This window comes from Culex pipiens, chromosome 3 (genome assembly GCF_016801865.2).
Source record: "Culex pipiens pallens isolate TS chromosome 3, TS_CPP_V2, whole genome shotgun sequence".
Taxonomy (NCBI): Eukaryota; Metazoa; Arthropoda; class Insecta; order Diptera; family Culicidae; genus Culex; species Culex pipiens.
Genome location: NC_068939.1, coordinates 139,034,756 through 139,057,321, shown reverse-complemented (window position 1 = coordinate 139,057,321; position 22,566 = coordinate 139,034,756). Strand labels below are relative to the sequence as shown.

Genomic DNA, 22,566 nt, shown 5'->3' with positions numbered 1-22,566 from the left:
ATGGATAACGTACCCTATGATATCTATATATATAAAAAATTTCGACGGTTTTGTTCGAACGCGAATCAATTCAATACGGAGCGTCGGATCGAGGTGCTTTTTGTTGCGTTGAGTTCGTGTAAGCCCAAGGAAGGTTCTTACGCTAACTAATTGACACTTTGGCCACTACGTCAAGAAACTAAAAAAGGGCAGGACGAAGTTTGCCGGGAATAGCTTGTTTCATACAAATCCTTTAATTGTTCAGATACTAAAAAAATATGTTGATCGTCTTTAAAAAAAATTATCACAACATTTTTCTTGCAAAGCCACTCCTAATAATAATAATAAAAAAATACTTAAATGTAAATTACAAGTCACGGATTCAACATTTTAATGAAAAAATTGTTTAAAAATGCATTTTACACCAGTCCAGTTGATTTGCAATCATTAGTTTTCAAAATATCTGAGTATAGAAGGAAGGCTAAAAACAAGCTTTTTTCTGTACGGTACATCGGGATTCCACACAAAAAATCACAATATTTTTAGACAAGTCTTAACATGCTGATTATGATGATAAACGCACGTAAATGAATTCCAACTGTTTCCAGTTATTTTTGTTGCAAATAAGTTTTGAAGTTTATGTAGGGCCAATAAAATGGAAGGGCCAACAGAAATTTAAAAAAAACCTCAAAATGTTAATCGGAGTATGTAGTCTAATTAAAAATTTATGAAATATTTTAAATTAGGTCCAAAAAATTAGGTGGCAAAAAATAGTTTTTCAAAAAACTTCACGTGATTGAAAACAATTTAAAGTGCGTTTCCTGCATTGATTATCTTTGTTATTTGTTGTTGTTGTTTTCTCTAATTTTTTTTAAACTTATGGCTGAAAAACAACCGTATTGGTTGTAATGCATTTTACAACAAATTGTCCATTAAAGAGTTGATTCCATGGCTGGCAATTTCAATTTTTTTTAAATTATTTTTGCCTTCCTCACCTTACTGAGGAAAGGCTATAAAATCACTCGAAAAGTGAACTTCTTAATACGAGACCCACCTTCACGTATACATATCGACTCAGAATCAAAAACTGAACAAATGTCTGTGTGTGTGTGTGTTTGGATGTGGATGTGTGCACCGAAATATTCTCACTCAATTATCTCAGCATTGGCTGAACCGATTTGGACCGTTTTGGTCTCATTCGATTCGTCTTGGGGTCCCTATTGAAAATTATGAAGTTTAGTAAAGTACTTCAAAAGTTATGCTAAAAAAACGATTTTGAAGAAAGTTCGGAAGATCGTAAAAAGGGTGGTTTTTGTAAGAAAACACGTCATGTTATACATTTTTAGAAAGGTATTTAAAAGACCAACGATTCCAAAACATCGAAGATCTGATAACCCTATCAAATGTTTTTAGCACTTAAGTGTTATTTATGCACTTTTTATAGGCCAGATCTCAGATATTTTCATGAAAACGTTGTCCGGATCTATCATGCGACCCATCGTTAGATAGGTAGGGGAAAGTGGGGCAAGTGTAACAAGCTAAGGAAATGATCGTTGTAACCCATTAAAAACGTTAAAAATCTATCGGATTTTATAATAATCATCTTATTCCAGGTCTTGACTAAGACTTTGATAGAACAAGTTTTCAAAAAATCCTGATTTTTAATGCAAAAAAATGATTTTAATTTTTTTTATTTTCCGTATGTTCTACTCAACTAGTGGGGCAAGACGAACAACCCGTTGGGGCAAGAGGAACATTGCATGAAAAAACATGTTAATTTGCTGACAATTGAACTATTATCACTTAGATACATCAGATTAGGATTAATTTGAAACGTTTCTTTCATTTTTAGATTAAAGAATATTATTTTACTAAAAATTTGATCGTTTTTACGAAAAAGATTATTACTTAGATGAAAAAAAAGGAAATTTTCATAATATCACTATATTTTGTATGGACATTTTTTTAAACAATTGTTTATCAGTTATTAAGTACGTTTATGTATTTATTTCCCAATAAAATATGTTGTTGCAGCAATTCGTATTTTTTTTCATACTAAAAATCCATATGGTACACTTGCCCCACCTGAACAATTTTTTTTAAAGGCTATCAACAAATATAACCAAAAGTTAAATCATACTTTATAATAGGTGCAAGTCATTGGTAGGGACACTACTGATCTAGGAAAAATAGCATTTTGATAAAATGAGCCTTAGAACGAACCCTAAGCCTTATTTTGTACTTTCCAAATATTATAAGGAAACAAAGGTTTTGAAAAAAACTTCATTAAATCTTATGCCCCGTGGCGTTTACGTCGTTTTGGCGGTTATGTGGTAATAGAATCAGCTAATTGTATTGCTAGCAACAATTCCTCATACTGGAAATAATCAAAATTGTAAAAATTACGGCCTAACGAGCGATTGTTCCTCTTGCCCCATATGGTCGTCTTGCCCCACCTTCCCCTAATTGGTTGAATTTTGTTGTACAGTGCCCTCCCGATTTTTTGGCAACAAGAATATTTCAAACATTACTGCTTGCCAAAGCTCAACGTTTTTCTCAAAATGATTAATTATTGTGTGAAGTTTTAGAATGGGGTAATTCTCCGCCAACTCACACAGCAGTTGCCCCAACCCCTCTTCATTTACGTGAAACTTTGTCCTAAGGGGACACTCTTGTCCCTAATCACGAATCCGAGGACCGTTTTTTGATGACTCGTGACGGAGGAGCGGTACGACCCCTTTCATTTTTGAGCATACGAAAAAAGAGGTGTTTTTCAATAATTTGCAGCCTGAAACGGTGATGAAATAGAAATTGTGTGTCAAAGGGACTTTTATGTACAACTAGACGCCCGATTTGATGGCATGCTCAGAATTCCGAAAAAATGTTTTTGCAATTCCGTCGTAAAACTATTTACATTTCCTGTCATTCTTGAACGACGAAATAGCCTACTTTTCTGTACCAACAATAACAGAATCGAATAGCAACACTTTTCAAAATAAATGCTGAAAAGTTCTACTTTTCAGCACTGAAATGGGTTGAACTTTTCAGCACTTGTTTCGAAAAGTAACACTTTTCAACATTTTTTTCATTCAAACGATTTGTTGACAAAATACATGAACATTTGACATAAAATTTCACTCAATGGGTGTTTTTCGGAATTGCAAAAAATGTTGTATGGAACTCGTTGCAAAACTTAATTTTTTCAGCACTCTTCGTATTTATCCAACTCGGTGAACCTCGTAGGATAAATGTACGACTCGTGCTGAAAAAATCCTCTTTTTGCAACTTGTTGCATAAACTACACCCAACTGGCAGTCGCATGATTGTGATGCATGGCGGAATGAAAGTATATCAAAATCTGCATGAAATCTGTCCTCATGCATTTTTTGCGATATAGGGGTATGACATTTTTGCCCGTTACCGACAATTATCGACATTACCGACGGCTTTTTGGTTGTATTTCACAAAAAAAACAACACTTATCAGAACGAGGATTGAACCACCAACTTCTTGGATATTGATCCGACACGCTACCACCGCGCCATGGACACTTGATGAAAAGTGAGTGAAAGAGCACCAACATATGCTTCTCTTTGGAGTGTTGCTCGGGGACGGGCCAGCATTATATGTGTTGGTGAGAACTGCAGATCGCTGACATGTTAACACGCGGGCAAAAATGATCTACGGGCTTGCTGCAAAAAATGTTATAAAATGTGACATTTTCTGCAGCAAATCCAATGTTGCAGATTTTGAGATATATTTTTCCTTTGGGTGTAGTATTGTATCACAGAAATTTTTTTTTCGCAATTATTTTTTCTTTATTTTTTTCTAAACTTATGGTTGAAAAACAACCGTATTGATTGCAATGCATTTTGCAAAAAACAATCCATTGAAGTGTTGATTCCATGGCTGGCAATTTCATTGTTTTTTTTTTTTGCCTTCCTCACCTTACTGAGGAAAGGCTATAAAATCACTCGAAAAGTGAACTTCTTAATACGAGACCCACCTTCACGTATACATATCGACTCAGTGTGTGTGTGTGTGTTTGGATGTGGATGTGTGCACCGAAATATTCTCACTCAATTATCTCAGCATTGGCTGAACCGATTTTGACCGTTTTGGTCTCATTCGATTCGTCTTGGGGTCCCTATTGAAAATTATGAAGTTTAGTAAAGTACTTCAAAAGTTATGCTAAAAAAAACCCATTTTGAAAAAAGTCTGGAAGATCGTAAAAAGGGTGATTTTTGTAAGAAAACCCGTCATGTTATACATTTTTAGAAAGGTATTTAAAAGACCAACAATTCCAAAATACCGAAGATCTAATAACCATACCAAACATTTTTAGCACTTAAGTGTCATTCATGCACTTTATACAGGCCGAATCTCAGATATTTTCATGAAAACGTTGTCCGGATCTATCATGCGACCCATCGTAAGGTGTGTAATCAAAAGACCTTTTCATTGAGCCTAAAAGATTGAAGATTTGATAACCCTATCAAAAGTATATTAATGTGAAGAAGGCATCAACCACCCTAAGGTGGATAAAGTAACGATTTTTAAATCCTTACTACAAAATGTCTCAAATTCTAACCCGTAAAATTTTTAAAAGTTAAATCATAGAAGGCAAAAAAGCACTCAAAAAAATATTACGTATTTTATGAAAGATGCCCCTATGTCCTGAAAAATGATCCCAATTTATGTTTACAGTGTTTAACTGTTCAGTATTGCTCTAATGAAAAAACATTTAACCAATTCACAATCAACAAATTCGTTATGCTTTTCACTAGTATAATTTCCGTTTATTTCGCATTAATTCGAACAAGCACAGCTTAAGCCAGGGCACTTGGGGGTCTGCAGGTTGGCTGCCACTGCCAGTCGAACCAGTTGATGCAGTTAAGGGTGATGGGGTCGAACATTCCCTCGGTGGGGCAACGGACCAGGGTGGCGGCAGTTCCGGCCGTCGTGCACACCCAGTACGCGGTGGGGTCCCAGTTGTTGCGCCATCTGCCCTGGGTCACTTCGGCGGCGTTACAGGCCGGACGTCCGTCGGAATCATCCCGGACGCAACCGTTCTGGGCCACGACGGCGGCGATCAGGGCAGCGAAGAAAATGATCACTGGGAAGCACACATTTGAGAAGGTTAAACTCACTATTTGCACAAATCAACAGTTTCAAGTCGTCACTTACGTTTCATTTTTAAATTGGTTGGGTTGGTCACTTTTCCGTTCCGGTCGGTCAACGTGTACTGAAGCAAGTTGCAAAACTGAATGCTCTTCTCCAGTTAGAAGACATGTTTTATACTAACTTAATTGCACCCCAAAAAGAGAAGAAACAACAATGAAAATCGCACATTTCGATAAAAATTTCATTATCGATAACAAGCAGCCACGATGTTCCGGTGTCAGTTTCAGTCATTTTTATCAGTGATTCTTTTTTTCAAATTTCAAGAACGCCTCACGATAAAGAAAAATATCCAAAGGCACGATACATGCTTTCCAAAATTAATTTGCGAAGGCAGTGGAAAATAACATCGGCAGCGGCCACGCGCATCTCAAATTCGCATCTCATGTTTAAATCGGAAAACATTTTCAAAAAATCGTACAACTGATGACAGCAAATTGATACAAATGAAGGACGAAAAAAAGTTATCATCTAAAATTAGAAATGAGCATCATTATGACAAATGCAGTTGGTTCTTAGAATTGTGAACAACTTAACAAGCTATTTATAATTCACATTCAAGACAATTCAAGTTGAAAAGCCATTATTTTATTTGAACTTTTTGATCTATTTTTAATAATCTGGTCTTATCAGTAAAATAAACATAAACTGTATAAATTAAAGTCTGAATAGGGATAGCAGTTTTTAAAGCATTTAAAAGCGTTGAATTAAGAAATCGCTGCACTGAACGAGTTGATCTGTGTCTGTTCTAACCGAAATCAATCAAAAATATCAAAATATAGTGCAAGATCCTGGCTTACCAAGCTGTCCCAATTCGTCCCATGTGTCTCGATTCACCCCAGATGACGGTGAAGATATTCGGCAAATTGGATGGAAATAATATTGAATAACGAAATGAAAGTTTCCCTTTTGCCTCTTTATTTTTCTGTTTTTATGTTTTAACAGACATTTTTTTTGCTTGTTTTTCATATTTTCTATTAAAAAATTATACCATTTTTATTTGCATTGTTTTACAATGCGTAAAGACATAATCTGGGACATTTCAAAAATTACTGCATACTTGTTTTTGCTTAGAATATTGAAAATATTAGAAAAAAATGCATTTTTTAAAACATTGGCAAAGTCACAAAAAACAAGTCAAACTTCGAAACCTTTAATTTTTTTAAAGAATTTCTCTTTTCAATGCTTTTTGAAGATCAAAAATTGGCAGAAAAAAATATTTTTGGCGATTTTTTTGATCGAAGCCCCCCTAGAGGCGCGAATGTATTGTAGAGGGTAAATTTGATTTAGAATGTAGCATTTTTTTCTGAATATTCCTAATCAATGTCGTAAACCGGGGTGACATTGGTAGCTGGGATTGATAAGTTGCAGATGTTTTTTTTTAATGAAAAATATAGAATACGAACGTAATGAAACCATACTGAGGTTGGTAGAGTATAGTGTTCATAGAAAAAAAAGTTTTCAACATTATTTTGAATGCTTAAAAAATAAAGCCTCTGCAATTTTTTTTATATGCTCTTCGAATCTGGCCAAAATAAAAGAGAGGGGGTGTAAAACAGAAAAAAGGAACATAAAAATAATAAGATGTCAAGGTTGTTAACGATAAAACTATCGAGGATCGATAACGATAACGATAGTTCTATCTATCGTTATCGTTATCGTTATTTCGAAAATTCTATCGGCGATAATCTTATCCTTGATAATTCTTTCACTAAGAATATGTTTTTTGATAATTTAGTAAGTTTCAAAGTATAAATACTCAAAATTCTTCACGAAATACCGTATTTTTTCGAACGTACTCAAATTTCTATAATTTGCAATATGGGTATCAAACGAAGCGAAATTTTGTTTGCTTTTCACTTATCTATAGTTTTTTTTAAATACTGAAATTTTCACAAAATACCATATTTTTCGAAAATACTCAAATTTTAAAAATTTACAATATGGTTGATACCCATATGAAGCGAAATTTGGTCAAAATTATTAGAGTTTTTTTTTGAAAAATAGTAAAATTTTCACAAAATTACGTTTTTTTTCGAATATACTACACTTTTCAAAATTTGCAAATTCGCCTGTTTATTCGCCTTATTAATGTTTTTTTTTTGGAATAATATTTCCTCAAAATATCGTATTTTTTTCTTAAATGCTTTAATTTTCAAAATTTACAAAATGGGTATCAAACACAAAATTTTACATGAAGCATACACAATTTGAATGTATGTTTGAAGCAGGCAAAATTTCGCTTTGTTAAATACCCAAATTACAAATTTATTTATTTTTTTAGTATTTTAAAAAATACGGTATTTTGTTAAAAAAATTAGTATTTTCAAAAAAAACTCTTATAAAGTGAAAAACATACAGATTTCTGCTTATTTAATACCCATATTGCAAATAAGAAAATTTGTGTACTTTCGAGAAAATATAGTATTAAATGATGAATTTTGAACTTACTACATTTTCAAAGAATATAATCTTAATGAAACCATTGCAAAATTAACACGATTAAGTCGATTTCAGAAAAAAAAAATGCATTATCGTCGATTATTGGCGGTCCTAAACTGAACCTTAAATTGCTGATATCAGTGACCCTTTGGACGACCGCAAAGGATTTAAAATTGATTTTTAAATCAATTTAAAAAAATAACTTTGCAGCCCTTCTTGACAGAAAATTTCCTACTTGACAGCTTGACAGCTCGTTCCAAGAGGCCCATACACCCTAACCAAAAATCATGCTTTTCTGAGTTCAATATCCCACTCTTCATACGAAATTTTCAGTTCAACCCATATAACCATTTTTATGGTTGTAGTACCTGAACTCAAAAAGTCGTTTGAAAAGTGGGATATTGAACTCAGAAAATCATGATTTTTGGTAAGGGTGTAGTTGATCCATCAAAAAATGCTCGTCTCGTATATTTAATTTTTTGTTTTAAAATCAAACAAGGTGTTTACACTCAAAATCAGAAGTACCCCTCAAAAAGTTTTCTGTCTACCCTTGATCTGTCATCACAAGAAAAACAAACCCTTTTAGGGAGCGTTCTTTTATTACGTAACGCAGTAGGGGGGAGGGGGGGGTCAGAGCCGTGTTACGCTCCATACAATTTTTTTAAAATTTGTATGGAAATTTTGTTACGAGGGGGGGAGGGGGTCTAAAAATCCTATTTTTTGCGTTACGTAATAAAAGAACGCTCCCTTTTGAGGGTTAGTTACTTTCACGCTTTTTTTTCAAATTTATCGGTAGTAACCGTTTGCAAAAGGGTAACGACGGGTAAACTTGAAAGAAGGGTGGAAGTAACCCTTAAAAAGGGTTTGTTTTCCTTGTGTTGACAGATAAAGGGTAGATAGAAACCTTTTTGAGGGGTACTTCTGATTTTGAGTGTAGATATGGTTTTTAATCGTGTGTTGTACCATTGTACATAAAAAATTACATAGGGCTTTAGAACAATATTATCGAAATAACGATTACGATAGATTATCCTTATCGTCCCGACGATAACCATTATCGTTATCGTTAGACGATAGTTTTATCGATTAACAACCTTGGACGACAATAGGTCGAGAAGCTTAGTGTGACGAAAATGGGTATATTTCCCCAATAAATTTTCATATGTTACTGTCAAAAGTTTGCAAAAACCAATCACTTTAAAGCGCCTTTCAGCAATTCCTAGAGTGTTGTGTCATCCGTGCTTGGCACCGAATAAAAAAATAAAAAAATAATAAATAAAAAAACATCAACAATTTGCCTTAGCAACGGGTTTCCTCATCATCACTGTGCTGAAAAATACAGAGTCTAGTAAAGTGCAAAATGCGCAATATGTTTTTTTTTTCAATAAAAAATACGACTTTCTTCCGATTTGGGATCCAAAAATTCTAAATTTTTAAAAAGCCTTAAACCGCCTCTTTTACTTAAAAAAACATCTCAATCGTTTTACCTGTTTTTTTTTTTTTTTGTTGTATCAATTACATTTTGTGTCCTTGATTTTTTTGAAATTGTATAAATATAAACAGATTCGGGATAAAAGCTTGAAATATAATAAGGAATTGCCTTATTATAAGCAAAACCTATTCGCCAATTGGAAATTAAATTAAAAAAATGGTTTATTTAAGCAATGGAAACAAAACATTATTAGTAAAAGACAATCTTAACCAAAGACCAAAAAGCTCCACAAACGGCACAAACTGACATCACTGCTCCATTACCAAGTCTACCTCCATACAATAAAAACACCATACCCTCAACATTGTTTGACAACCGAAGCACTGTCACAGTGACAGCTACCTGTGTATATACTTGTGTATGTTTACATTATTAAACCGTACCAAAACAACCTGTCCCAAACGCACTGTTATCGCGCTAGGGTCAATAAATTGGCTGGTATTAGTCATATACAAATACAGAGAAGCACCTATACCGCCGAGTTCGGGTATTTTTCGGCTAAAATTGCATCACACTATGTTCCAAACTGAACTGAACAGGTTCCAACTCTAAACTAATAATAACAAACGGGTGACTTTAGTGTGACAGGCCTTCGTCCGCCCTTGGCGAAGAAAACGTGATTCTGCGTGTTCAAAGGGCCAATACAGGGGAAAGGGCCTTCTTCGATATTTATAATAACTGTGTCAGTTCATGATGGGAAGGCGAAAATAGAAATCGACAAGAAGGAGGACTGTCACTTGTAGCAAACTCAGTTCAGTGCGCTCGATACGGTGACAAGTCGAGTGTAAACACCTGGAGAACTAGATTGAAATATTTTGCTTCGCTGCTTAGAGCTTTTGGTACACGGCCGTCTATGAATCAATAACGCGGAATCAAAGTTCTTCGCCGTCGATGACCTCGTTCCGCGCGAATAATATGATAAGAAAAGAAAGCGTCCGGTCATAGTCCAGCAGCAGCAGCAGGCACAGCGAGCGAGCTTCAATTCGATTCCGTACACCTTATCGCGTAGTCCACCTATTAGTCCGCACAGCTGCTGGAAGCCTTAGGTAGAGACGAATAGTAGCAATTACAATTACAATGCCGAACGAGCAGCTAATCGATAGCAATAAAGATGGTGACGACAGTGGTCGGCCCAGTGCGGTTCTGCCGACCACTTCCGGTTCACCGGAAGAACAGCAGCAGCAGCTACCGGATGAGCTCGCAGTAGAAGCAGATGGAACGCTCAAGGTCAACACGGATGAGCTGTATCTGTTTGATACGCTGATCGAGCTGTGCAGGAACAACATCAAGTACTTTGAGGACGATGAGTCGGAGAATGGGCTGCGAATCCATGGGGCGTTTGTCGGGCTGATTGACCACGTCGTGACGGCTAAGCCACTGGTCAAGGAGGTTCACGACTTTGCCCACGAGTATGACTTTGACGAGAATACACCCGGGAATGGGTTTCGAAGCTTCCTGTACGTGGTGGAATGCTGCGTAAAGACGACGCTGAAGCTGGCAAGGTACGTGATGGAGAACCGTGGCACGATGATGTTCCGGAAGGCGATGTACGTGAAGGAAGTGGAGGCTTACAACCATCTGCTGGCAAGTCTGTGCACCTGCCTCAAGCATTGTCACACGTTGCGTCGATGGACCGAGCCGGGTCACCTGTTTCCGGATTCTCGTACCGTCGAGGAACTTTTGGGCAAGGCGGAGACCATCAACCAGTTCTGCTTCTACGGACGCTGTCTCGGGTTTCAGTTTTGTGAATCGATGAAGCCACTGCTCAAGTTCATCTCGATCGGGATGGCCGGATTTTCTGAGGGTTACTACTCAGAAGGGGGAAAGATCTCCAAAGCAACCAGTCTCATGTTCACCAGCACAAAGTACATGCTTGATCCGGAGCTTCGAGCGCGTCGCATCGTCAACATCTCCCAGCACTCGAACGTTGACTTCTGCAAAGCGTTCTGGTTCCTCGCCGAATCCGAGCTGATGCATTCCCTGCCGTCCTTTGTCGGGTTCAAAGTGAAGGTGAGTCGAGTCATCACGATTCCTCCCGAACCGATCGAGCTGAAAGCGGAGAAATCCGATGTCATGATCAGCATTCCGATACCGCAGAGCCACTGCGGGGCAGGTCCGGTCAAAGCTCGACTGATCAGCGCCGTCAAACGGAAGGGAATGATCGGTGAAAAGGTCAACACCCGCAGTACGATTCATCCACCGTCTGCCGGGCTGATCTTCCACTGTCACGGAGGTGGTTTCGTCGCGCAGAGTTCCAAATCCCACGAAAGCTATCTTCGGGAGTGGGCCGTCTCGCTTAACGTGCCCATCCTTTCGATTGACTACAGTCTCGCACCAGAGTTCCCTTTCCCACGGGCGCTGGAGGAGGTTTTCTACGCGTACTGTTGGGCGCTGAAGAACTGTGAACTGCTGGGCACCACAGCTGAGCGAATCGTCTTTGCGGGAGACTCTGCCGGAGCCAATCTGAACCTGGGCTGCGCAATGAAGTGCATCGAGATGGGAGTGCGACGCCCGGACGGTATCTTCCTAGCGTATTGTCCAACACTGATCAGCTTCGTGCCCAGTCCAGCTCGCATGCTCTGCCTGATGGATCCACTGCTGCCGTTCGGCTTCATGATGCGCTGCTTGAAGGCTTACGCCTGTCCCACAAAGGAAGTGCTGGAGCTGAACCGGAAACGACTCGAGGAACGACTGGCGATCGTCAACGCTGGGACTCAACCAAAAAAGGTCGTCTGCAAGGTTGAGGAAGACAACCGCTCCGATCGTTCCGAGTCGCCCGAAAACTCCGCGTGGGATACGCTCAACAACGTGCCGCAGGTATTTTTGTTTGTGATATTGTCTCGGCCTTACAAGGCAAACTTACCCTATTTGTTTCGTAGCAGCTGAACAATCAGCATCTGAGCCCGGTGAGCGACACCGTCAGCGATACGCTCGCGCTCAAGAGCCTGAACGTGGCCGGCAACACGATCGACCTCAGCCCGGACGAGAGCAACACGATCACCTCGCTCGAGGAGGACTCGCAGCCGATCACGCTGCAGCAGGTCGCGCTGAAAACCGAGCACAGCAACGTCACCGTGATGGACGATCTGGACCTGGACCTACCGAGCGACATGAGCTCGGAGCAGAACACGAACAAGAACGTGTCGGACTTCATCGAACGGTGAGGGTTTTGGGTTTGGCTGGGAAGGAGAGAAGAAAACTTTAGAGTTTGTCTATTGTAGATACGTACTGGACACAACCACAAATGCCGCAGGGGAAATTGAACCCATTCTGAGGGCCCTATCGCCTTCGGCTTCCGAGGAGAACGTCGTGCTGGACATTGGCAAGGAGACCATCAGCGTGCAGAACCTGCAGGAAAAGTAACTACTTTTTATCTCTTTGTCACAAGATCAAAATAACTCACCTCTTTCCTCAGGGTCTCCAACGTGGCAAGCAACCTCGTCAACCGCGTTTCCTCTACGTTCAGCGCCATCACGACGTCAAAGCCGATCGTGAGCAGCGGCTCGCAGTCCGAGTTCCAGAGCAACCTGGACGCGCTGATTGCGCGCAGCCCGTCGGACGAGTTTATCTTTGACGTGCCCAAGGATTCCCATCTGTCACCGTTCTGGGCCACGGACGCCGTGCTGAGTCAATTTCCGCCCACGAAAATACTTGTGAGATTTGTTGTTGATTATTTTTGACAGCTTTGTTTGAACATTTGTTGTTGTTGTTTCAGTCGGTGGTGCTCGATCCTTGCCTGGACGATTGCGTCATGTTTGCCAAAAGACTGAAGGCACTGAACAATGCCGTCACGCTGGATATTCTGCCCGGGTTGCCGCACGGTTTTCTCAACTTTGCTTCTGTAAGTAACGGAACTCCATCAGATTTGACAGTTGCAGCCTGAAATTTTTCGTTACCTCAAAGTTGATTGACATTTAACTGGCATGATTCAAGGCACTCTAAGGTCATTCAACAGTCAGGTAACGAAAAGTTTTAACGGGGAAGGGAACTGTCAAATAAAGCACGTCGTGGCACCAATAAAAATGTAAACAAACAGTCAATGCTGCCATATGCGCAAAAAAACTGTTTGTTTACAATTTAGTTTATTTCGAAACTTACCGTTTTTCGCGCTCCAGATTTCCAAGGAGGCCCACGAGGGTTCCAAGACGTGCGTCCGGCGGATTGCCGAGCTGCTGGAGCGTCCCGTCCTCACGGATGAGGACGAGATTCCGCCGAGGAACTGCTGTTAGCAGTTGCGGCGCTGCCTCGACCGACCAACGACCAACTTGTTGCGGAAGGGTAGTGAAAGCATCGCCAGCGTGTAGAGAACGTCCCTGAAAGAGGAAAGACAAACCAAAACAAAAGCTTTTATTAGTAAACAAACAGCTTCTTAAGACGCTATTTTTGAGAAAACTTGAAAAGTTTCGTACTTTTACGCAAACATTCGCTTTGATAAATTATACACGTGTAAAAAAAACAACACCGCATTTTTACCCTTTCGACAAATCTTATTTCCGGCAGCTTTGTACCGTTTTATAACCTATACAAAACACATTTTTGCTAAGGAAATCTAATTTCCCGCCCCTGAAAAGATAACAAAAATTGGCCTTCCGTTTTGGGTCCAACATTGTTTGCGTGCCGCTTCGCGACAAACGCGTTAAAATATTTGTTATTGTTAGCTTGTAACGAAAGAAGGAAAACACACTCACATGTTATTAACAAAAAGAAAAGAATCAGCTCAACTTTTCACGAAATCGGTGAAGCAATAACGCCAGTGAAGTAAACGAAACATTCACTAACACATACTCAATTAGAGGCACTTGAAGCAATCTCGTTTGTAACAATCATGTTTTTTTACTATTATTTGTTAATGTGTTACATTCTGTTACGAATGTGTGATCCGTTAAACTATGAATGTCAACAAGTATTAAAAAGGAAAACAATAGCGACAACATACCGAACAAAAACAATCCACCTGTACGTTGATTCAAAATGTGTTTTGCAGTGAATCAGTCTGATGTTAAACTATTTTTAAACGTGATGTTCTTTCATTTCAGATTATTTAACAAATCACTAGCTATATTTAGCAAAAAAAAATAACTGAGTGTAGACTAGCAAATAAAAAAAAATCTCCAGTGCAATTGGCTGTTACCTAGAGTTGAGGCTTGTTAATTTGTTACCACGTGCGGGGTGCTAAACGAACCAAAGAACACGAAACGCTACTGATTTGGGTATTTCGGTATGATTTTGCTGATGTGTGAAAAATATAAAATTAATCCTTCCTAAATAATGAAATGAACATACACCTATATATTTACAAGGTTCAGTGAATTTGAGATTCAAAAGACGCAACACATCACATTATGAGGGGGAGGGGAAGAAAGCAAGATAAAATTTAACTAAACTGTGTGTACCTAGATATTAACTAAACATTTCAGATATTACTCATTTGTTAGAGTGTAAAGCGATTAGGGTAACGGTTACATATTTCAAGTGTTGAAGTAAATTTACACATTGTGAAACAAACATTACATGGAACTAATGAATAAAACTACTTCTGATTAACCAAAGACATTTGTTTTATTTAAAAAAAGTATATTTTTTCAGTTGTCCATGCAGCAACACATGAGCAACTCTCTTTGAAATCGGTCGATTTTCACCATTTTTATTTTTTGTATTTTTTGTTTTGGCTCAAACTTTGTGGGGGCCTTCCCTATGACCAAATAAGCTATTTTGTGTCATTGGTTCACCCATACAAGTCTCCATACAATTGAATTATTGTTTACAGCGATAAAAGCTTATTTTTCTGAGTACAATGACCCTTTGTACGACCACAAAGAGTTTAAAATGGATTTTTAAATCAACTTTGAAAAATTAACCTCGCTGTCCTACTTGACAGAAAAGTTCCTACTTGACAGCTCGTTCCAAGGGGACCATAGTTGATCCATCGAAAAAATGTTGTCTTGTCATTATTTTTTTTTGCATTAAAATGAAAAAAAGTGATCAGAAATGGTTTTTGATCGTGTTTTTTACCGTTGTACATAAAAATTGACATGGGGCTTTACTACCCAATTTTGGCTGCTGTCCATACAAAAATGGTACTTAAATATTCAAACAGCTGTAACTTTTGAGTGAATTTTCTGATCAATTTGGTGTCTACGGCAAAGTTGTAGGTATGGTTGAGGACTATTGAAAAAAAAAAATAGGCACACGGAAAAAAAAATTGCAGATTTTTTAATAAACTTTTTTGTCGCAAAAACTCAATTTCCCAAAATACGTATTTTTTGATTTTCGAGATTTTTTCTATGTTTAGGGGACAAAACCCGCAACTTTTGAGCCATAGAGAACAATGGTCAAAAATCTGCCGCCGATAAATGAATTTTTGAAAAAAAAGTGATTTTTGGAAAAAAATCAAAATTTTATGCAAAAACAAATTTGACGTCATTTTTTCATGTAAAATTGAATTTGCAATCGAAAAGTACTCTACAAATTTTTTGATAAAGGGCTCCGTTTTCAAGATATAGCCACCGAAAGTTTGATTTTGGCGAAATATTTGCAGTTTTTCGAATTTTAAAAATAGTGACCATGAGTGACCATTTCTAAAAATATTTTTTTTGAATAGTTCAAAGTTCAAAAAATTTGCTATAAAATTGTCAAAGAGACATTGAAGATTGGACCTCTGGTTGCTGAGATACAGCGGCTTAAAGAAAAAGAAACAGGAAAATTTAAATTTTCTAAGTCTCACCCAAACAACCCACCATTGAATATTACGCCCATTTAAAATGCTAGTCTGTTTGTCCCATCGTTGTATTTCTACGCCTAATTGTCCCATCAAGTATTTTCTCTCACGAAATTATCAGTTTTACGAAGTATTGTGTATCGTCTATCTTTTGTATAGCGAAAGGATTACAAATAAGAGTGATAAACTGCTTACTGGGATGATTAGGGACTTATGGGATAATTATGCGTAGAAACACAAAAAACGCTCGAAAAATTTCAATCGCATTTTTCTCAGTTGCACTTTTTTGAACATGGGACAATTATGCGTAGAACTGCAGTATAGCCGAGTAGAAATCAAAAGTTCGACACCAACGGGTATTTACTCAAAAAAATTATCGATCTTGAACACCACCGGGGATTTAATGTATTATTTGGGGCTATTTGGAAAAAATAATTACCACTTTACTCATTTTATCACATAAAGTAGAGTCCGTGATTTTGTAAATTGTTAAATTGTTAAATTGTTAAATTGTTAAATTGTTAAATTGTTAAATTGGTAAATTGTTAAATTGTTAAATTGTTGAATTGCTAAATTGTTAAATTGTTAAATTGTTAAATTGTTGAATTGTTAAATTGTTAAATTGTTATATTGTTAAATTGTTAAATTGTTAAATTGTTAAATTGTTAAATTGTTAAATTGTTAAATTGTTAAATTGTTAAATTGTCAAATTGTTAAAATGTTAAATTGTTAAAATGTTAAATTGTTCAATTGATAAATTGTTAAATTTTTAAATTGTTCAATTGATAAATTGATAAACTATTAAATTGTAAAAATGGCTTGATTGTTAAATTCTCGAGTACTTTTTCAAAACAACAAATGCACCATAGGTTTCTCATTTAGTTGGGACCTTTTGAAAAAGTAATTGAGAGTTATTAAATTGCTATATTGTTCAGTTCCTAAATTCTAAGTTTTTCAAAAGGTTTCAAGCGCCATTTGTAAACAAAGCAAGTTTCGATTAATTCGCGTTGAATTTTTGAATAATCAACTTTAAAAATACTGATCACCTGCACGTCCCTTAACCCTTTCAGGCCTTATTTTAATCCGGCCTGAAAGGTTTAAATGCTCTTTTACTGAAAATCACTGAAAATTTGCTTTTTTTTTTGAGAAAAAAATTCTACATGCATCGAAGGTCATAATGCTAGTCGTTATGGCTGTTACAACGTATTGCAAACTTACTAGAAAATTATTATTATTTTTTTAATCTTTTAAATGCCACCATTTCCAATTACAGAAAACAAGACATTTTTAGAGTCATAATTTAGGTTAGAAACCCTGATTTTGAAAAAGATAAAAATATTCTTAACTGGATTATCCGGAGTGAAATTATGACCAGGACTTCAAACAATCGAGTATGAACCGCTTTTAAATTTTTTTTTAATTTTAGAAAAAAGTAAATTACATAATTTTTAATAAGCAAAAATTTAAAAAAAAATTATTTTAAAATTTTACAATATTTGACTTTGTGAATTTTGATTTTTTTCAATATTAAAGTTTTTAAATATTACAATTTTGAAATATGCTTTAAATTTTATGAATTTCCGGGCATTTGAATTTATTGATTTTTATTTTGAATTTATTTCATTTTATTTTGATTTTTTTTTTATTGTTTTAATTTTTATGTTTTGATTTTTTTTTATCTAAGATTTTTTCAAATTAGTATTTGTAAATTTCCAATTTTTTGTAATTTCTCTATTTTAAAATTTAAGATCTTTTTTTGATATTTGCATTTTTGAATTCTTTAATTTCTGTGTTTCTAAATGTTTGAGTTTTTTTTTTTAATATTTGAATTTTTTATCCATGAAATGTTATGGGCTTTTCCCGCTGGTTTACTTCATTTCGAGCAAAAAACTAAATCTGTCCTTTAATTTTTTGCGTTTTAAGGTTTGGCATTATAAGGCAATTCGGAATTTACAATACTACAACAGTCTAGGCTCGATTATCCGAGGTTTCGATTATCCGAAGGTCTGTAAGGGACTTCGAATAATCAAATCACGAACAAAAAAACATGTTTCGTAATTTTTTATTTTCTTACTTACTTTGATGTTTAACATCAAATTAAAATTCTGCAACCCAATTTTAGGCAAATTTGAATGGTGTATTGCCCGTAAAAGTTACCAAATGCATTTTTTAAATATTTCATCACCGCCATTTTGGCCGCCATCTTGGATTTAAAAATTCTTAATCACTTTTGAGTAGTTTGGAGGCCATACTCTTATACTTGAGCTTAACAATCGATTATCCGAAATTTGTTCCTTTTCAGCTGCGTATCGCATAAGAAAAATCTTTTCTTGATCCTTACCTTGGTCGTTTCTTGAGAGTTTTGCATTCCATCCGAGATCCATGCCAGCCATCACTTGGATTTCAAGTTTCTCAGCCCTAAACACAGTTTTGGTTAGTAGATGAACTAAAACTTTTGAAGCATCGGCCTTGACTCATACCTGCAGCAAGGAACTGTGATATTCTTAACGAACTTTCAAAAACTTCAATCTGCACTGCTTCACTTGTTTACCTTTTTATTCGACTTATGCTAGGAGAAACACATCCAAGATTTTAAATTTGTTGTTTGTTTTGTTGTTCGTTCTTCCAAAAAAAAAAAAAAGCGCCACAATATCTCTCCCTCGCTCACTGGCCGCTGCGTGGTTTGAGTCGTTTCGACTTTCGCCAGAAATTAAAATACCACCCTCTCTCTCTCTGTTCTGTTCGCTTTCCAACTATTAATTTGCGAATTCTGTTTGCTTTTGCGTGAGTTTTGGGGCAGGTGCACACCGTGAAGTAATTCTTGCTTGTTTTGTTGATTTCTAATAAATTAACAGTTAAAAGAACACGCGCGCTACCGCTTGCCGAGAAAAAAGTGGGTTTCACGACGTCCCCCTCGGAGAGGGTTTATCGATTCTTCTCGGGCTGCTGCTGCTGCTGCGAGGTCGAGTTCTGGATGCTCTGACTGCCGTTGTTGTTGGGTCCGATTCCGTTCTGATGGTGGTGCGGCTGCTGCTGCTGCGGGGCCGGAAGTGCGATGGGCTGAGCGGGCTGCTGCTGCTGCTGGCTTCCGGAGCGCTTAGTCAGAGTTTTTTGCAGCACGTGGGCATCGGCCGGCTCGATGCGCTTGTAGTAGTGCTGTTTGGTTTCCACAATTTCGAAGCCAAACTGCTTGTAGAAATCGATCGCGCCCTCGTTGTCGACCTTCACGTGCAGGAATATGCTGTCAAAGTTGCCGTCCTTCTCGACGTAGTTCAGGATGTGCTTGACCATGACGGAGCCGATGCCGAGCCTCCGGTACGGGTAAAGACAACCGAGCGTCATGATGTACAGCCGGCGCATGTTTTCCGACGTGTCGATTCGCGAGCAGACGGCACCGACCACGACGTCGTTGTAATATGCCAGCTTGGCCAGCTCGCCCGACTCCAGCACGTCCAGATAAAACTTGTCATTGTAGAGAACCGGCAGCACCACCGTGTTGATCTTCTTCAGCTGCTTCAGGTTGTGGTGGGTCACGTCCCCCAGCTCGATGTTGGCTCTACGGAAGTAACGAAACAATGTTAATAATTTTTACTCTTATCACTAGACTTGCATCCAAACAGATAAACAAGCAACACTTATCTAATTCAAAATCGACTCAAAGTTAAGTCTTTAGCAAAATTAAATAAACAAATTGAATTTAAAAATATCATCTAGTATTCCAGGTCTTCGGAAGATCAACAAAGGACACAACTCAGATTTTGACAGATCCCTCTCCATCGTCCCAACTGGATTTGAGGTTATAATCGCCTAACAACCAGGGAAGAAAAAAAGACCCAAGAGAAAACCCTCTCGACCCTCACCTGGTCATGATGCGTGCACTTTAAAGTTTCCGTTCAACTGCTTAAAAAATTCGAGACGCGGCCGCGCGGAAGCGGTTTTACGAGCTCTAAACTACCGGGAAAGTACGAGAAAATCCGAATATTTCGGGAGCAATTTTCGCAGCTCGAAGAAAAAGTTGGCAGCCGCCGCAGCTCGACCTCACACACGCAGAGACGACCAGCAGCGCGAAGAAGACTGATCGGTGCAGCGCGAGTGACGTTTGGACAATTTTGAATTTTGCTGCATGGGCGTGGGGAAGTTAGGGTGACCCAACCTAGTCAGTTCAATTTGAATTTTGAAATAGAATTCGTATACGAATTCCGTTTCGGAATTCAAATAGATTGGACTGAGAATAAGACATTTTACAACGGACGCCCAGCCACGGAAATTTCTAGCAGAGTTCTATGAACTATACTGCCGTTCCACGCGTAATTGTCCCATGTTCAAAAAAGTGCCACTGAGAAAAACGCAATTGAAATTTTTCGACCGATTTCTGCGTTTCTACGCATAATTGTCCCGTGGGTTCCTATTCGCCCTATGTGTCCCTAATCGCCCCAGTTAACAGTTTATCACCCTTATTTGTGATTCTCTTGCTATACAACAGGTTAACAAGACATAATGCTTCGTAAAACTAATGATTTCGTGAAAGAAAATACTTGGTGGGACAATTATGCGTAGAAGTACAACGATGGGACAAACAGACTTGGTGTTGTTTTTAATGAGTTTCCGAATAAAGTACCAGATTTTATGTGTTTTTCTTAAAGTACACATCAAACTAAACTTAAAAATGTAATAAAGTCAAAATCGTCCAAAACTGACATGGGACAATTATGCGTGGAACGGCAGTATAGTTCTATAAAATTAGATTTCTTTAAGAATTTTGCTAAAATATTCTATCAGAATGGAATCAGTAAAAATTCTGTTAGAATTGTCGGAGAGCGAAGTAAAGAGGTGACTCCCAGTCACGAAATATTCTAACAGAGCTGATTCTGTCAGAATCCTGCTACAATGGTGGAACATTTCTGCTAGAATGCTGTAAGAATATCCAGCTCTGTGAGAACTCTGCTAGAATCCTGCTAGACCGTCATGACTGGACTGGCTTCTAAGAAGTTTAAGTACAGAATGGTTTACATATTCAACTAGGTTTACACATTAGGTTAACTATGATCGGTTCCAAACTCACGAAATATTCTAGCAGAGCTGGTTCTGTCAGAATCCTGCTAGAACGGTGCAAAATTCATGCTAGAATGCTGTAAGAATATCCAGCTCTGTGAGAACGCTGCCAGGATGCTGCTAGGACGTCGTTACTGGGCATTACCTGGCATTACCATTTTGTAATTGAACTTGTTGAAGCAAGTTTACTTTTTTCTGAAGTTGCCTCGGAAGAAGGCATATAGGCCTATATATAATTTTGGTAAGTAAATTGAACTAGAGTATGCATACTGAGTATACTTTTCTAAACTTCATAATTTTCAATACAGTGTTACGGGATCCCAAGACAAATCGAATGAGACCAAAACGATTAAAATCGGTTCAGCCAGTGCTGAGATAATTGAGTGAGAATTTTTCGGTGCACTCATCCACATCCAAGCACACACACACATTTGTTCAGTTTTTGAATACTGAATCGATATGTATACGTGAAGGTGGGTCTAGGAGCTCGTATTAAGTAGTTCATTTTTCGAGTGATTTTAGAGCCTTTCCTTAGAAAGGTGATGGAGGCAAAAATACAAAAATCACTTAATAAAAAAAGTTAAATTATTTAAATTTTAAATTAAAAATTATAGATTCAAACCTAGATTCAAATATTATAAATTCAAACATGATAAATTCAAAACTTCGGAAATAAATTTATAAGTTTGTCGTGTTAAATTCAGAAATAATTTATTTTGAAAGAAATGAAGTCTGGACTTGAGATTCTCCAAAATTATGAATTTCAGAAATTAGGAAATCAGAAATAAAAAAAAACGAAAATGCAATAAATCTAGTGTTTTTTTTTTATTAGGTCCTATCAACATTTGAAAGACAATAGTTTATTTGTACTTTTCAAAAAAAAACTCTGGAAATAAGTAATAAATATAAAAAATAAATAAATACATTTTACAAATAAGTCCTATACTGCCGTTCTACGCATAATTGTCCCATGTTCAAAAAAGTGCAACTGAGAAAAACGCGATTGAAATTTTTCGGCCGTTTTTTGTGTTTCTACGCATAATTCGACGGTAACATTTCAAAAAGCATCATGTACATTTTGACACTTTCTGGGTTATTGCATATTCTAAAAGTACTCCTAATAAGCTACCTCTCCACCAAAAATGAGCAAAAGTTACTTCAGTAAAGTATGTTTAATCATGATTTTAAATAAAGTAACATAGGGAGCGTTCTTTTATTACGTAACGCGAAAAATCGGACTTTTAGACCCCCTCCCCCCCCCCTCGTAACAAAATTTCCATACAAATTTCAAAAATTTTGTATGGAGCGTAACACGGCCTCCGACCCCCCCTCCCCCCCTACTGCGTTACGTAATAAAAGAACGCTCCCATAAACAAAATCTCTGCCATCAGCAGTCCCTGTTTATATAGCCCTGTCAACCTGTCAAACAAAAGACTACATGAACCTCGTGACGGAAAAAAAGCAACATGAACAAAGCGCCATGTACATTCGGCGAAGAAAACCGAATCATAACAAAGCGTCCCCCTCAATGACAGCAGGGTGATATAGACGTTGGTGATTTCAAAAGAAGTTATGTTTGTTTTTCTCAAATAAAATAACGGAAATAATGTTTTATTGAATTTGGATGGTCAATTATCAATAAAAGCAACGTTTTTCATCGTTTGTTATCATTAGAACATCTTATTTTGCTTTTATATTAAAA

General features: G+C 37.3%; 3 protein-coding genes across 4 annotated transcripts; 1 reads left to right on the top strand and 2 right to left on the bottom strand.

The window, feature by feature from the left end:
* Nucleotides 1-4,750: 4,750 nt before the first annotated feature.
* On the bottom strand, nucleotides 4,751-5,283 carry LOC120417331 (uncharacterized). Its single transcript, XM_039579317.1, has 2 exons — nucleotides 5,167-5,283; nucleotides 4,751-5,095 (listed from the first exon to the last, which is right to left on the bottom strand). The coding sequence occupies exons 1-2, from the start codon at nucleotides 5,171-5,173 to the stop codon at nucleotides 4,809-4,811; spliced, it is 294 nt and encodes a 97-aa protein (XP_039435251.1). The 5' UTR covers nucleotides 5,174-5,283; the 3' UTR covers nucleotides 4,751-4,808.
* Nucleotides 5,284-9,426: 4,143 nt separating this feature from the next.
* LOC120417328 (hormone-sensitive lipase) lies at nucleotides 9,427-14,645 on the top strand. 2 transcript variants are annotated; one of them, XM_039579315.2, is made up of 6 exons: nucleotides 9,427-11,911; nucleotides 11,977-12,254; nucleotides 12,316-12,453; nucleotides 12,510-12,747; nucleotides 12,810-12,935; nucleotides 13,210-14,645. In XM_039579315.2, the coding sequence occupies exons 1-6, from the start codon at nucleotides 10,172-10,174 to the stop codon at nucleotides 13,321-13,323; spliced, it is 2,634 nt and encodes an 877-aa protein (XP_039435249.1). In that variant the 5' UTR covers nucleotides 9,427-10,171; the 3' UTR covers nucleotides 13,324-14,645. The 2 variants fall into 2 exon arrangements, with proteins under 2 accessions (XP_039435249.1, XP_039435248.1); XM_039579314.2 differs by having other exon boundaries at nucleotides 9,430-11,911; nucleotides 11,974-12,254.
* Nucleotides 14,646-18,342: 3,697 nt separating this feature from the next.
* On the bottom strand, nucleotides 18,343-19,889 carry LOC120417329 (probable N-acetyltransferase san). Its single transcript, XM_039579316.2, has 2 exons — nucleotides 19,673-19,889; nucleotides 18,343-19,368 (listed from the first exon to the last, which is right to left on the bottom strand). The coding sequence occupies exons 1-2, from the start codon at nucleotides 19,678-19,680 to the stop codon at nucleotides 18,738-18,740; spliced, it is 639 nt and encodes a 212-aa protein (XP_039435250.1). The 5' UTR covers nucleotides 19,681-19,889; the 3' UTR covers nucleotides 18,343-18,737.
* Nucleotides 19,890-22,566: the final 2,677 nt, after the last annotated feature.